General features: G+C 46.2%; 1 protein-coding gene across 3 annotated transcripts in view; it reads left to right on the plus strand.

The window, feature by feature from the left end:
* Positions 1 to 16124, plus strand: part of Cfap57 (cilia and flagella associated protein 57) — an 82951-nt gene extending 66827 nt beyond the window's left edge. For all 3 annotated transcript variants that reach the window (XM_017801182.2, XM_029569493.1, XM_029569494.1), the window contains 2 exons: positions 6920 to 7055; positions 15813 to 16124. In XM_017801182.2, the coding sequence (XP_017656671.1) occupies positions 6920 to 7055; positions 15813 to 16027 (351 nt within the window). In that variant the 3' untranslated portion in view covers positions 16028 to 16124. The remainder of the gene's footprint in view (positions 1 to 6919; positions 7056 to 15812) is intronic.
* The last annotated feature ends 364 nt before the right edge of the window (positions 16125 to 16488 follow it).

Genomic DNA, 16488 nt, shown 5'->3' on the forward strand with positions numbered 1-16488 from the left:
GGGGCTCTTAGGTACTTCCATCCAGCTCATAGTCCTCCTGACTCCCTCTCTCCCTTCTCTCTTCTGGTTCCAACTCCCATTTCATGTGACTTTGCTTTGCTGATTTTTATTCTGTTCTTCCCATCTACTAGGACAAGTCTGGCTGGTCTCCACCTGCCTCAGCTCCCTTTTCTGGTGCCTCGGGTCCTACTCTTATCTCTTGGTCCCAAGTTAACCACACCCACCGAATTGGCACTGATCAGATTTAATGAGATTCCCCACACCCAACTCCCAGGATTCTTTATCAGACTGTTCAGAGAGCCTGGCCTCATTCCTGCCACCCCCACTCAAGTGATAAATCGAGACTGCCCATCAGCATGCTTCTGCCAGGTTGCTGTTTGGGTATCAGTATCATCTGAGGCAATTTATAAATTCATATCAAAAGAGAACATCAGGATCATATATGGCACATGCTTTTATATTTGCATGTCTTTAATGCCCTAGTTAAAATACTGGAATGGGGACAGGGTTGCAGTTGGATTAAAACCAGATACTAGGTTAGAGAATCTATATACAATTGGATAGAGCACACAGAAATCCAGGCCAGACTCAGGTACTACTGATCTGATGCCATCCTAAAACCAGCAACTGTCCCAATTCCCCATTCAAATCATTTCTACTCTAGGCCACAAAAGCTGTCTGACCCAGCCAGGGCTCCTGTGAGGGGGACCCCTGTCAGAGATGCAGAAAGATAAGCATATGTAATTGGTAGGACCATTGATACCAGCAGGCCATATACAGAGCCACTGCCTGGAGTGCCTGGAACATGGAGAGGCTCTAGACTCTGATTGCAGCAAGCCAGGCAGTGGGACCAGGGTGACAGCAGAAGCATTTGTCACCGGCTGGCATGACTGAGCCCTGCTAGCACCATGTAGGCCTGAGGATCCTCTAAGGGCTGGTCCCTCTGCCCACACCAAGCAGATGCCCAAGGCAGATTAGTCCTAGGAAATGGAGACATGAAGACCACAGACTGGCTACAGGGTAGGAAGAATGTTTGCACGACGCTGCTGGGGCCATCGTGTCTTCTTTCTCACTCCCATTCCCTAGAGAGTGCTGGGTCAAGGTGGGAGTAAGCTGCAGAAGAGACCCAGCCAGGGCTCCTGTGAGGGGAACCCCTGGAAAAGTCTCTTTATCTTGAGCAGCATTGTACTGTGCACTGTGCCGTCCTGTAGCTCCAGAAAGGTAGCTCAGACAACCTCAGAGGACAAGAAGGGCACCTTGGGATCAGGCCCTGGGTCCTCTGAGAGAAAGAGAGAGAGAGAGAGAGAGAGAGAGAGAGAGAGAGAGAGAAGAGGAGAGAGGAGAGAGAGAGACTTCTATAGTGGGTAAGACTTGGCAAAAAAATTAGGAAGTGTGTTTTCCCAGCATTAAGGAATGAATCCAGGGCCTCATGCTTGTAAGTAAATATTCTACCACTGAGCTACATCCCAGCCCAGAAGATTTTCTATTATTTTTGTTCGTTTTTGTGTGTATGAGTATATTGCCTGTATGTATGTAAGTGCACCCATATCATGAAATGCCCACACAGAAGAAGACATCAGATCCCCTGGAACTGGAGTTACAAATGGTTGTTACTCACCATGTGGGTGCTGGGATCAAACCCGTGTCCTCTGCAAGAGCAGCCAGTGCTCTTAACTGCTGAGCCATCTCTCCAGTCCCCTGGGAAGATTTTTCTTAATTTTTATTTATTATTTTTATTTTATGTGTATGAGTGTATTGTGTGCATGTGAGTGAGTGCACCTGTGTCATGCAGTGCCTATAGAGGTCAGAAGAGGGCGTCAGCTCTTCTGGAACTGGAGTTGGAGACTGTTATTAGCTGCCATGTAGGTGCTGGGAACTGAACTCAGATCTTCTATAAGAGTAGTCAGTGCTCTTAACCTCTGAGTTATCGCTCCAGCCAGCCCCAGAAAAATTTTTTTTTAAGGAATTTCCAAGCTACTTTTCTAGGTACTAAAAATTGTTTCCTTCTTTGATCTCGAGGTTGAATGAGAAGGCTGGGCCAGGGTGAATCTAGTTGCAGGGCCTATGCAGGCAAAACTGGACTTGGAGCTATATTCTCACCCAGGGTATGGAAGGCAAATGGGCACAGTCTCTGTGTAGACTAAGGCAATTCATTGCTCTTTGGTCAGGAGACTGTAGATAAATTCCTTAACTTCTCCAAGGGCCACTATGTTTATCTGTAACATGGGTCAGAAGACCACCTCAGTGGCTACTGTGAGGCTTGGCCCAGACAAGTAATATAAAACACTGAGCACTGGCCTGGTACAGAACCAGGGCTTGGATGTCACTTCCTTTCCTTCACCCCACCAAAGAACTTATTCTAGAACCACTCTGGAAAGAGTCTAAAAGTCCATCATAGCATGGACCAAGGGTATGTGTGGCCTGGGTGTGGGAGAGGGGACAGCACAACTGATTCTAGATCACTCCTACCCCAGAAAGCAGCCAGGAGCCCTGGCTGACTCAAGACATGTTGGCAGGAGCTAGCTGGAGCTGGGTATGCGGCCTACTAGGTCCCCCTCACTTTGTTCCAAAGTGACTAAAGGAAAGCCAAGGCAGGCATGATGTCTGAGAGTAACTCGTAGGAAAATAACTGAGGAAAATTGGGCCACTGTCTCATTTGTATATCCAGATAGGTGCCTCCCCACATCATTGCTTAGCATGCTTACAGATATGGAAATAAGAGTTGCTATGCAACACAAACATCTAAGACACACATTTTATTCATTCCGCTCACATTTTTCAAGGGCTCCTTACATAACAAGCTCTGTCAGCCATGGAGGATTCCATGTAAGAGTGTTTGCACCCTCAGGGAGCTTCTCCTGAGGAACTTGGGCAAGATATGAGTGTGTGGTATGGGCTCACAGTGGAAACATGCCTTGAAGATTCAAGGAAGGTTCTAAGAGCAAGCAACTTTGGAGTTTGGCCTCCGGGTAGGTAGAAAGTGACTGAGGATCATCTTCCTTCCAGGCAGAGGCAACAGCCTAAGAAAAACCAGAGGAGAGGGCGGCACTTGGTGAGGAGACCCATGAATTCTCAGACCTTAGTTTCTTGCAAAGCATCTGAAACAGAGAGAAAGACCCAGTGGTCTTGGGTCATGTTGGAAAGGGCCCTCCATCCCCTGCCAAGAAGCATAAAATGCATCTTGTTCAACTCAGATAGGGTTATCTTTATCTCAAAAAGATGAATGAACCAGGTCTGGTAGTACACGCCTTTAATCCCAGCACTTGACAGGCAGAAGCTGGTGGCCAGCTTGGTCTACATAGCAAGTTCCAGGTCAGCTGGAGCTACAAGAAGATCTTGTCTCAAAAACAAAACAAAACAAAACAAAACCTTGGGGTTGGAGAGAGGTGGCTCAGCTGGTTAAGAGCACTGGCTGCTCTTGCAGAGGATCTCTGGGTTCCCAGCACCCACATGGCAGCTAACAACTGTCCATAATTCCAGTTCCAGGGCATCTCACACTCTCCTCTGTACCCAATGTATGACATGGGTATACTTACACCACACAGGCAAAACATTCACATGCATAAAATAACTTTTTTAATTTAAAAATACCCCCCCCCTCAAGCCTCTGAGCATGCCAGTTCCTTGTGGCTCTCATAAGACCCTCCCTGCTGTTCTGGTGTCTAACACATTATCCACTTGAAAGATGAAATTAACCCGGCAAGATGTCTTAGCATGTTTAGGAACTAGCCATCAAAAAGTAAATAAATAAATAAACTCAAAAGGTGGAGTATGCAGTCTAGTGGAGAAAGAGGCAGGTGGCAGGAAAACGTGTTATGAGATGCTGTGACAATAAGGGTAAATGAGAAGAGCTTGGGATCCGGAACGTGGAAATGCCAAAGGCATTACAGAGCAAACACGATAGGTGGAAATGCCAGGTCAGCCAAGAGGAGGTGGAAAGGGCAGAGGAGGATCCAGGCTCATCTGTGCAGTTAGAAAATCCCACTAAAATGCAAGGCTTCCCAGACCACAGCATGATCTGCCGCCAGCTTCTGCACACAGGCACTGCCTACTCGGAAAATATTGACTTCAAGCAGCCAGCAGGGGGAGCTATGAGCATTCACTTCCCTCTGCCGCATACCATGGGTGTCAGAAAGTTCTGGTGGGGCATCAAGCAGTCCCAAAAGCCTAAAGTAACCCCCATCCCCTTGTCTAGAAATTTCTCTGTAAATACCTTAGTGTCCCCCAGTCTCTCAGATTCTCAAAACTTGAAACCGGTCAGATCTTTTCTGTAGCCCAGTAGCTGGGTCAGGGTCTGGAAGATTGGAGAGGCTTCTGTAGACCTTCCTGACCAGAATGCAAGCAGGAACAGAAGGCTCAGCAAGGCAGAGTCATGCCCTTTTAGCCCATCAAAGGGATGTCAAAGATGGTGGTGGTGTCAGAGATAGGCACTCATAATAAAGGTATCAGAGGCTAGAAATCCCAATCGCAAGGTTGCCGCTGGTGGAAGAGATGGGAAGAACCTAGGGCAAGGGCTCTGCCCGAGGTCATTACAAGAGTAGAGGGGAGAGATGCCAACAGCTGCTTATAAATCCCAATGGGATGAACACAAGATGCAGCTGAGACACAGTATCAGTGGGATTCAGTGATAGAATGGATGGAGGTGACCAAGGAGAGGAAGTCACTAAAAATGGAACCTGAGAAGACTCGAAAATGGTACCTGCAGTGTCTAGTCTTCGTTCCAATTTTCATTCTCATATTATTGGATGAGTCAGAAGTGAGGCTAAACAAAGCAACAATGAGGAGTGGGGAGACCCCCCCCCGAAGCCTGTGAGCATGCCAGTTCCTTGTGGCTCTCAGAAGACCCTCCCTGCTGCTCTGGGGTCCAACACATTATCCACTTGCTTATCCAGCCCAGAACTATTTATTGTGCACCTCTCACGGGCAAGGAAGGGTCCAAGGTCTTAGTAGCCAATAAAAATTATTGAGGTAATCACATCATGATATAAAGTTGGGATGGGGAAGCTCCAGGGAAGACTGGCAGGGAATTTTATTAGACAGCATCTGGACAGGAAATGTGGGTGATCCATCACCAGGGCCAGGGCTGGTTAAAATGGTAAAGCATTAGATGGAGAAAAACTGCCAACTTAGAAAAATAGGCAGAGAACCTGACCTAGAGAATGGGGGACTGGCAGTGAGCACTGGGTATTTCAAGCTGAGGCCCAGTGTGTTTCTGGGACGGGTTCATCCTACACAGATTTGGCCTGCAGACAAGCAGCAGCAGAATTCATTGGGAGCCATTTAGAAATGCAGTCTTGGACTGGGAGGTGGCAAGTGTAAAGAACTGAGTTCAAATCCCCAGTACCCATGTACCCCGCTGGTGTGCCCACATGTACCTGTAACCCCAACACTGTGAGGAAGAGACAGGATAACTGGGGCTTGCTGGCCACCAGCCTAGCTTCAGGCCCAGTGAGAGACCCTTCCTCAAGGAATTAAGACAGAGTGTGACAGAACAGGGTGCCAATGTCCTCCTCTGGCCTGCACACACACACACACACACACACACGAACATGCACACATATGCACACATACCACCAGAATATGTCACACATACTCATACACAAAAGAAAAGAAAGAAATATAGACTCTCAGGACCCATACCAGACCCACAGAGCCAGCAGCTTCACTAACAAGACTCTCGGTGATTTATCTGCCATCATGTGTGAGGCTCTATGAGAAATGAGCTGAACGCTGAGCTGTGGGCTCTAAGACAAAGTGGCCAGTCACTCTGGGTCTATAGTGACAGGGACTCCTCCCTAGTGCTACCTTGAGGCCCTTGAGCTAAGTGTGAAGTGGAAGTTAGAGACCTGAGGTGGAATCTGATGGGAAAGGAGAGAGAAGAAACTGTTCCTCCCATTCTATGGCCTGTATCCTGCTGTTCAGATCTCTGGGACATTTCCCCCCTCCTTGCTAAGCCTCAGCCCCAAGGTCAATTCCTAAGAATCCATGTGTCACTCAGGTAAGACTGCATGTCTTCACTGTGTGTCCCACTCCTGCGCATCAGCAAGCTGGAGCCAAGCTAAAATATGTCTTCCTCCACTAGACCATAAAGTCCTCAAGAGCAGGGAGCAGGTCTCACGTTCTATATTCCCCAGGAGCAACACAGTGGCTGGCACATGATGGGTCCCCAGTTCAGATGTTAGAGAAATGAGTCTCTGTCAAACAAATGAGGGAAGTAAATTTCAGTGGCTGTAACAAATCCAATTGTACCTGCTTTTCTGTGGTGCTCACTAAGCAACATGGTGCTAAGGGCAGGAACGTGTCTTCTGTTGCATTCTTCACACTGTACATGCCCTTTAGTTTCAACAGATGATTGGCAGGAGAGGCGATGAATGAGAGAGGATAGTACCGGTACCTCAGAGCTTGAGAGCTAGCCTGCTGGGGTTAGAATCCTGGCTCTGCACTTGCTAAGTGTGTGATCCAAGCCACTTACATAGTTTCTCTGTCCTTTGCTGCCTCACTTTCCTTTTCTGTAAACTTATGATTGTAGGGTCTGGGGGTGTAGTTCAGTGGTAGAGCACATGCTTAGCATTCACAAGGCCCTGGGTTCAATCTCTAGCACCCCCACCAAGTGATTGTAATAGAATCTAGTCATAGGGTTCCTATGCTTGAGAACTTTAAAAACATATTCAAAGTACTTAGGAACGCAGTTATTGATGGACAGGAACTGTGTTTAGTCCACTTGAAAGCAAATCAGCTGGTACCTTGAAAGGCAGGGTAAGGAGCAGGACAGAGCCTCACTCCCGGGGAGGATGCAGAGAGTTCACCCGAATCCAAACTCGTTCTTGTGTGTTCCCACCCTCTCAGCCCCAGAAGGGCATGCCCTGCAACCTCTGAACACTCACACATCATAGTCACTCTCTTTCCTTCTTTTCTAAAGGAAAATGTCTCTCTGATCAAGGAAATTAATGAGCTCCGCAGGGAGCTGAAGTTAACGCGCTCTCAAGTCTATAACCTGGAATCAGCTCTGAAAGTGTCCAAGAAAATGCGACGACCACAAGAAGTTCCAGAGACAGGTAATGGCACCAGCCACTAGTGGGGCGTTGAGGTGGGGCGTTGGATGGCAGTCATGAGCAGGTCTCCCTTTGGCTTCCTTCTATATCCGATGACATCGGCGCATAGCCTTCTGGGAGCCTCTGCATGTCACATGCCTGCTCGCCAGAGGACAGGACTCGTGAAGACCTGCCCACATTCACTCACTCACAGGTCCACAGCGTCCAGTCTGAAATCCTCAGGGTTAGCTACAATTCAGAGCTCAAAATCTTTCAGAATTTAGAAAGAGCATGCTATATATTATATAACATCCTCGAAGGGCCTGGGGCAGTGCCCTGAAATCAAACACATTAGTATTCTGCAATGACACATGAATATTCACACTGAGCTTCATGAATTTAAAGAAGTGTTCCATTTTTAAATCTTTGTTTAATATTTTTGAATTGTGGGTAAGGGATCTGTACAATTAAAATGAAGACAAAAAGATGAGAAACTATTTAAAGAGAGAGGAGAAAGAATTACATAAGAAATATTCAATGAGTTGGTTACTTCTGTGATATAAAAGTGCCCCTGAACTTCTGGTAGCTGAGGCAAAAGGGGAAATAAAGAAATGGGATAGTCCCAGCACTTAAGAGTTAGAGGCCAGCCTTGGCTACAGTATGACACCCAGTCTCAAAAAAAAAAAAAGTAATTTACATAATCTCATTGTATGGCAATAGGAAAGGTTTTTACCAGGACAACCAGTAAAAACCAAGAATAGAAGCCATGTCTAGGGAAAGTAAGCCGGTAACCATCCCCCTCCAAGAGTCTTGCCTTCTGGTAGTTTCCACTTAGATATACAGTTTAGGGACTTGATGAGTTGAAGCACTCCAGAGGTACAGACTGGATCTTTCAGATGCCAAAGGAACCCTCTGTACTATTTTGCAGTGTGTGTCCAGACCTAGTGATATCATAGCCATCTTAGTTGGTGTAAACATTCTCTCTGATGTTTGCATGATGACAAAACCACCTAAGAGACACGTTTCCTAGAACATGTCTCTGTCGTAAAGTGTTAGTTATGTGTGTCTGCATTTTACAATCCCTCTGTTGTATTGTGGTCTTTTGGGGTTTATGTCACAGTTGAGATGAGAGTCAACTCTATAGCACCCCAAGTGGCTTCTTCAGTCTACAACACTGACATGGGAGCACAAAACTTGTTAGAGAGAGCGATGCATGGCTTCTCAGAGCTCGAACCACCTTCTACTGGGGGTAAAGCTCAGATATGCCTGAGAACAATTAAATTTCTCTTAAAGAAATGTTACCAACCTCAAAGGGTTTAGTGGTACACATCTATAATTCCCAGCTTTTGGGATGTACAGGTAGGAAGATCAGGAGTTCAAGGCCAGCTTCAGCTAGATAGGGGGTTCAAGGCTCTCCTGGGCTACATGAGGAGAAAATAAAAAGGGCTGAGGAGATGGGTCAATAGGTAAGAGCTCTTCCTGTGCAAGCATGAAGACCTGAGCTCAGATCCCCAGCACCCACATTAAAAAGCCAGGGGTAACCACAAATGCCTGCAACCCCAGCACAGGGGTGAGTGAAGACAGGAAGGTCCTTGGGGCTTGCTGGTCACCAGCCTAGCCAAAAAACAGGAATCACCAGGTTCAGTGAGAGACCCTGTCTCAGGAAAATAAGGCACAGACCAGGGGAGCAAGCCAGTAACCAGCGTTCCTCCATGGCCTGTGCTTCAGCACCTGCCTCCAGGTTCCTGCCCTGAGTTCCTCCTACCTTGGCTTCCCTCAGTGATGAACTGTGACCCCTCCCCAACTTGGTTTTGGTCAGTGTTTTTTATCACAGCAATAGAAAGTAACTAAGACAGGCCCCCAAGACAAGTCAGCTCAAAAATACACATTCTGGAGTTAAGAAACCAGTCAATTCAGTTAATGTTTAAGAATTCTTTCTCAAAGTATGTGGTGGCACACACCTTTGGTGTCTGCACTTGGTAGGTAGAGGCAGGTGGATCTCACCCAGGCCCTGGTCTACATAGCAAATTCCAGGCCAGCTGGGGCTACAGGAACCCTCTCAAAACAAACAAAAAAAATTCTTTCTCAGACTGGGTGTGGCGGTACATGCCTTTAACCTCAGCACAGGGGTAGGGGTGGGAGGGATTCTTTCTCTGAACAAGAGAGCTTGTCATCCCTTAACCTCTATTTTAGTTTTAGCAACATTTATATTGTTTTCAAAAACACAAGACAATTAGCTAACAGATCTCGGGACAACACCTGCTTGTTTTTCAATTACTGAAACCATATTATTAGAACTCATGACTAAAAGTGGCTTAAAAACAAACTAAAATGGCATAAACAAACTGTAAGAACAAAGGCAACACAAAAGAGGCAAAAACTGAAAAACTAGGGCTGGAGAGATGGCTCAGCGGTTAAGAGCACTGGCTGCTCTTGCAGAGGACCCGGGTTTGAATCCCAGCACCCACATGGCAGCTAACAACTGTCCATAACTCCAGTCCTAGAGGACACCCTCTTCTGTCTTCTGTGAGCACTGCACGACATGGGCACTTACATACATGAGGCATAACACTCATATACATAAAATGAAAATATATAAATTTTTGAAAAAAAATTTAATTGAAAAACTGGGACATGGACAATTGAGAGCTTCCTGATTTCATAGGCCAAGGAAGCTAAGTCCTAAACTGGAAATGAAAGACTTAGAAAAACCTATGCATGCTACAAAACCTTCAAAATGCCAGACTATAGAGTAAAACCAACAAAGACTGTGGGAAGTAGCATTTTAAAATAAGAATGTGGACCAATGACATGGCTCAGCAGGCAAAGGTGCCAACCAGAACTCACATGGTAGAAAGAGAAAACTGACTCCCACAGTGGTCCTTAGACCTCCACATGCACACCATGGTATGTGTGTGCACACATGCATGTGTGTACACACACACGCACACATACACATGCACACAGATGAATAAAATGTGATAAAAATATTAAAAAATGAGAATACTTGGGGGCTGGAGAGATGGCTCAGCAGTTAAGAACACTGACTGTTCTTGCAGAAGATCCAGGTTCAAATCCCAGCACCCACATGGCAGCTAACAACTGTCCATAACTCCAGTCCCAGGGGATCTGACAGCCTCTTCTGTCCTCCTCGGGCATTGCACAACACAGGTGCACTTACCTATGTGCGGGCAATACATGCATACACATAAAATAAAAATAATAAAGTAAGTTTTAAAAAAGAATACTTATTATGTTTAAGGAACTAAAAAGAGGAATTTTAGCCAGGTGTGGTGGCACATGCCTTTAATCCTAGCACTCAGGAGGCAGAGGCAGGCAGATCTCCGTCAGATCAAGGCAAGCCTGGTCTACATAGAGAGTTCCAGGACAGCAATGGCTACAGGGAAACCACGTCTCAAAAAGACCAAAAAGAAAAAATTTTAAAGTAAAAAGAGCAAGAGCCTCCAAAATATTACAGGCAAATTATTTTTTAAACACAAATAAGCTGTAGAAATGAAAACTATAGTTATTGTAATTAGAACCCCAGTGAACACATTGACAGCACAGTAGAGAGACACATCTGGAGGGAGAATTTGTGAACTGAAGGTCTGAGGAGAGGGGAAAATACACACTGAAAGATAGGATGGACTGGAATAAGTCAATGAGTGTCTAATTGGAGTTTGAGAAAGACTGAGAAAAGGAAGTATTACCATAAGGAAGAACAGAGTTTTTTAGAATTGATGAAAGATGCAGGAATCTCATCAAAACTGCGGAACACCAAAGGCAAAATGTTGACTGCAGTCAGAAAAGAGAGAGGTGCAGGACACAGGAGTAACAATGCCAGGTCATGTGCCTTCTCTGTAGCAACAGTGAAAGCCAGAGACAGTGACACAGTCCCTCCAAGTGCTGAAGATGTCAACTGCCCCTGAGACTGACAGAACCAGGGAAACCGTCCCTTAAAATAGAGCCAAAAGAGAAAAAGTTTTCTGACCAACAAAAATTGGTTTTCCCTGCCCCCTAAAAAACCTTCTTTCTTTGAAAGAATTTTTAAGATTATAGATCAGAAAGAAAAATGATTCCAGAGGGAAAGCTGAATGCAAGGAGAAACAATAAAGAAGGCAAAAATGCAGAACCTAAGACACTTAACTATGCAGGGGTGAAAATAAAAACTGGACTGTGGATTCAAATAGCAAGGAAGAAAGACCTGAACCACTGGGCTAGAGTGGGACCAGTTTGTCTTTCCTTGTTTTACAACAGGGAACAAGACCAACTGACTTGATTGTGTGTGTGTGTGTGTGTGTGTGTGTGTGCGTGTGTGTGTGTGTGTGAATGTGGGTGCACGTATGATACAGACTGCATGTGGAAATCAGAGGACCACCTCGGGTGTCAGTCCTTGTTTGAGACACGTATGATACAGAGTGCATGTGGAAATCAGAGGACCACCTCGGGTGTCAGTCCTTGTTTGAGACAGTCACTTGTCATTTTTTCCACCGCTATGCCCACTAGGTTGCCATGAGTTTCCAGAGAGCCTCTGTCTCCCTGCCTCCCAGCTCCCTGCAGAAGCCCAGAGACTACACACACACATCCTGCTTTATGTGGAGATTCAAACTCAGGTTTCACACTTGTGTGGCAAACACCGTACTGAGTCATCTCCCAGTTCTACTTCAGACTCCATGCTATATGAGCATATTAATTTTTTTAGAAACTAGGGGATGAAACAAAGGAAAGGAGGGAAAACCTTCCAAACCAGTAAAGGGAAAAGGTACCAAATTTTAATAACAATTTTTTTAAGGGAGGAAGAAAGAATGTGGAAGCAAATCCAAATGTGATCCTTTTTTTTTTTCTTTTTGTCTTTTTCAGACAGAGTCACTCTGTAGCCCTAGCAAGCCTGGAACTCACTATATAGACCAGGCTGGCCTCTATCTCACAGACATTCTCTTGTCTTTACCTCCTGAGTTCTGGGATTAAAGGTGTGGGCCATCGTACCCAGCTGTGACCACTTATTTTCCATCTTTTACAGTGAGAATGTGGGCAGGGAATGTAGCTCAGTGGTGGATCCCTAGTATGCATATGAGGCCCTGGGTTCAATCTCCAACACTGCAAATAATAATAATGGTAACACGAATAAATGATTAAATAACAAGTCTTTAATCTCCTGAAGGAAGCCTGTGGTCAGGATGCAGAGAGGGACACTGACCAGGTCTGGAAGGTGGCAGATTCTGGACAGTAAAGGGAACAAAAGAAAACAGGGATATGAGGAGAGAGGCAGGAATGGGCCCTCGTGGAGAGAACTGGCTTCCCACAGCCATGGAGGAGGACGGGGGCTAAATATGGAAGAAGGACCATATCGAGGGGGTCCCTGTAAGACTGAACCACAGTATGATAAGCAAGCAATTTGTTGCCGGAGTGACTGGAAAGAAACTTGTGGAGGTAACAGGAAGAAACAAGATGCTCACAAACCAAAGTGGCAGACAGACCAGGTGACAAAGTAGAAGCCCCCATGGTGACCATTGGGCCATCATCCATGTGAAGATGCACCCCTGGGAACATTCAAGAGACAGTATGACCCAAGCTAGGCATGTTCCAGAAGGTAATTGCTCCAGTTTAGCCCCCAGCCTGAAGCTGTGGGTTTGATGGCTTTCCACTGCCTGCCTTTGAGGTCCAGCAACCTCACTCAGTGATTGGGCATCCTGGAGGACTTAAGGTTAAAGTCTGCAGCAAGACCTTGAAACACCCAGAGAAGCAATGGGGGCAAAGAGATGCTGCTGAGGTCACTCCATGGTACCCAGGAAGAGAGTCTTTTTTTTTTTTTTAATTTCAAAGAATAAAAAAATTTTAACACATTTTGACAGAAATAACTTCAAGCAAGTTACATAAAAATATCTATACAATGAAGTTTAAGAGGGAGGGGTGGGATAGGAATAAGAAATCAAAGACCAAAAGATTTGCCAACATGGGGTCAACTTTGGTGGAATAATGGTTTCCATTAGCTCTGTTCTTTTTTTTTTTTTGAAAATCCTAACTAGTTTATTGGACTTGTTAACAGCATAGGGTGAGTGTTTATTTACAGAAGAGTGAGAGCCCTCCATTTATGGCTGCACCGGAAAGTCCATACTCAGATATAGATCCTGTGACTTCCCAATAGTGGCACAAAATGGCAAGAGAGGTGCCTCGTGACATTCTCAGCTTATATATCCTTAGCCCCTCCCCCACATGCAGCTAAGATCGTCTGATTGGGTGAGAGGGGTAACTGACTCCCCCCTTCCGACTCCCTGACTAGCATGGGAAGGAGGTGTGACTGTAGCTTGCTGGCATAGTGGTCAGAGGACACTTCCAGGTAACACTCCACCCTTTCCTCCAGCTCTTACATTCTTTCCACCCACCTGTCCAAAAGTGTCCCTGAGCCTTGGAGGGGGTGGTGGGTGTGGGATGATCTTCCTCCCATTGTGGCAAGGCACTGAACTTTCAGATCTCTGCATCATCTGTTTTCCCATTTCAGTGGGATTCCATCTACTATAAAAACACAAACAGCAAGAAGCAAGACCATCTAAACAGTGGCAGCTATAATAACTTAACCTATGGCATAAACACAAATGTTTGGATGGTACTTTAGCAGGTGCATTACATCCATCTAACAAAACAATTGCAGTGACTTCCCCACCTATAGGGCCTATATTCTCCCCTGCCACAGGGGGTTGGCCTGGTCTACAGTACCAGATGTGTGTTCCACCTCTAGGAGTGGGCATTATATCCAATTGAAAATTTGCTGGTTGTACATACATTAGACATGCCACTATCACACCAGCTGGAACATCTTGTTTGTCATGTTGATAGTGCAGTACATGGGGTCCATTGTTGAGCAGAATTATAGGGGGATAGTTCTCCCCCAGCAATCTGTATGTCACCTTCTGACACTATGAAAGCTACCCATCCAGTGGCAGGGAGTTTCCAGCTTAGTCCAAGCTCGATTTCTCCCTCTCCCATGCTCACATCATGTGGTGTCTTCAGCAATAAGGTTTTACCATCCGCTTCCAGTGTACAACCAACATTATTGGCAATGGCCAATAATGAGGACCTCTAGGGTCCCTCAGGAAAGAAAATTCTAAGTGCTGGCATTCACAGGCTGGCACTATTGAGTGCCTCCAGGACTGTGGCTTCACACACACACACACACACACACAATTTGTCCCCCCAGGAAGTCAGATGGTAACTGATTAAGTAACTGTGTAGAGGCTAGTGGGAGAGAGCACAGCACAATTATGTTAGTAACAATATTAGCAACCATGAGGGAAGGAGCAGAGGGAGCAGGTGGAGAGATAAGCAGAAATGACCCACAGGTAGCAACAGAGGCCCGAACAGGTGTTCCCGCACATAGGCCTGTGTGTGTGAGTGTACCTTCCCCATGGGTGCTGCTCTTCTGGAGCACTGGACCTCAGGGTCAGGACCCAGCTTAACTGAGGCAGATAGTTACCAGAACCACCAGTACCAGGAGAATAAAGTTCTGATACCTATGGGAGAAGGGGGTAATGCTATAAGAACAAGGGCCTAGAGACTGCAGAAAAGGAAGAGTCTGGAAACAAATGCAGAAAGAAGATGGACCAGAAGGGCAAGATGAGCCAAGTGCTCTTTGAATACTGGTCCCTTCAAACCAGAGGCCAAGGCAATGGTGACCACGGGATATCGCTGGTCATTTCCTCTTGGAAACTCTCTGGACACCAACATCTGTTCTTTTCTAGTTTTTCCTCTAGAGGTACAGGGAAGGGTGGGCAATGGGAAGAGACCACTCCCCTTCCAGCAAAACATTTGACTGGGTCAGGAAGCTGAAGACAGGTAGTAATGCCACTTGTTAAGAGTGAGGAAGAAGGAATGGAGGTCAGAGTTCAGGCATATTGCACAGGAAATGGGAGAGTTCCCAGACTATGGGTCAGATATAGACATGGAGACCTGAAGGGTTGGCTTGTGTTGAGCCTGGGAAGGATAATAAGATGGATGGAGAGGACAATGAACTGAATACAAGGGGCCATCAAGGATGTGGGGAAAGAAACTCATGGTGGGTCTAACTGGCTAGAAAAGGAAGTGAATTTAGGAGCCTATTTGGTGTGTTAAAAGGGAGTTCCAGGAAGAAAAGGTCTCAACCAGAGTGTGTTGAGCACTAACAGTGAAAGAGTCAGAGAATGGTGTGCTGGAATGAAAGGCAGACTCATAGACACCCTGGGTGGTGAAGGAGCAGGGGAAGGGGGAGGATGGGTGACATGCCACAGAGACCAAGGTCACCCAGCCCTCTGAGGCCCAGAAATATTATGAGCCATGGACTCTGCGAGTGCTAACGTTTCTCAGGATAATGGCAGCCCCAAAGACAAGGAGGATGATGAGGTCCATGGTGCAAAGACATCGGGGAGCCCTAGCAGCCAACAGGTGGCCACACGGAGAGACAATGAGGAGTCTGTCTCCAGAAGCAGGACCTTTACCGGAGGACTGGTGGCTAGGAAGCCAGTACCAGTCCCCAGGGGAAGGCTACCATGTCAAAGCCTGGGGAATGGGAGGAAGAGAAGCCTCCAGAGCAGGTGACCTCAGTGCTGGTGCATGGAGACAGCAGACCGTGCTCAGCACCCACCTTATCACTTGGAATGTCTCCATCTCTCAGACTTTCTGTGAGACAGTGAAGTGGCACCTGGGATGGAGCGTCTTCCCATCATGGATTCTCAGTGGGCATTTGGAAGGGAGGAAAGGCTGCAGCAGTCTAGTAAACAGACCACGATTATCCTGCTTTGTCCCTTATAGCACCCAGCAAGGACATGGCCACCATCAGTCCCACCATGAGACTGAATGAGCAAGAAGAAACTGGGAGAATCATCGAAATGCAACGCCTGGAAATCCGTCGCCTCAGAGATCAGATCCAAGAGCAAGAACAGGTCCCAGGCTTCCACACCATTGCTGGAGTTCGGCTTCCTTCCCTCATCGACTCAGAGGTGGATTTTGAAGTGCACACCAAGTGACTTCCAAAAACCTATTTCCAACTATGGCCAGAAGCACCAGGTATCTGCTACCAGGCCAGACTCACACCTGAGTCCCTGCAGTTCCTCCAGGACTGACCCCACCAAAAATAAGGGAGGACAGAGGCAGCTGCTGGTCATTTGTAAACTAAATTGTAAGTTTTTTATCAGACAAATGTGTGCAGTTTTTAGGAAACCTCCTATAGTTTCAAAAGTTGCCCCAAACTACTGTCAAAATTAGTTAGGAACATTGTTTAGTCTGTATAGACCTTGATCTTGAGAATCACTCACCTTTTTTTTCAATATTTTGTTTATTATTTTTATTTTATGTTTATACATGTATTGCCTACATGTAGGTAAGTGCACCCATGTCATACAGTGCCCTTGGAGAACAGAAGAGGCTCTCAGATCCCCTGGAACTAGAGTTATGGACAGTTGTTAGCTGCCATGTGGGTGCTGGGATT

The sequence above is a fragment of the Nannospalax galili genome, unplaced genomic scaffold (assembly GCF_000622305.1).
Source record: "Nannospalax galili isolate Female #2095 unplaced genomic scaffold, S.galili_v1.0 scaffold1402, whole genome shotgun sequence".
Classification (NCBI taxonomy): Eukaryota; Metazoa; Chordata; class Mammalia; order Rodentia; family Spalacidae; genus Nannospalax; species Nannospalax galili.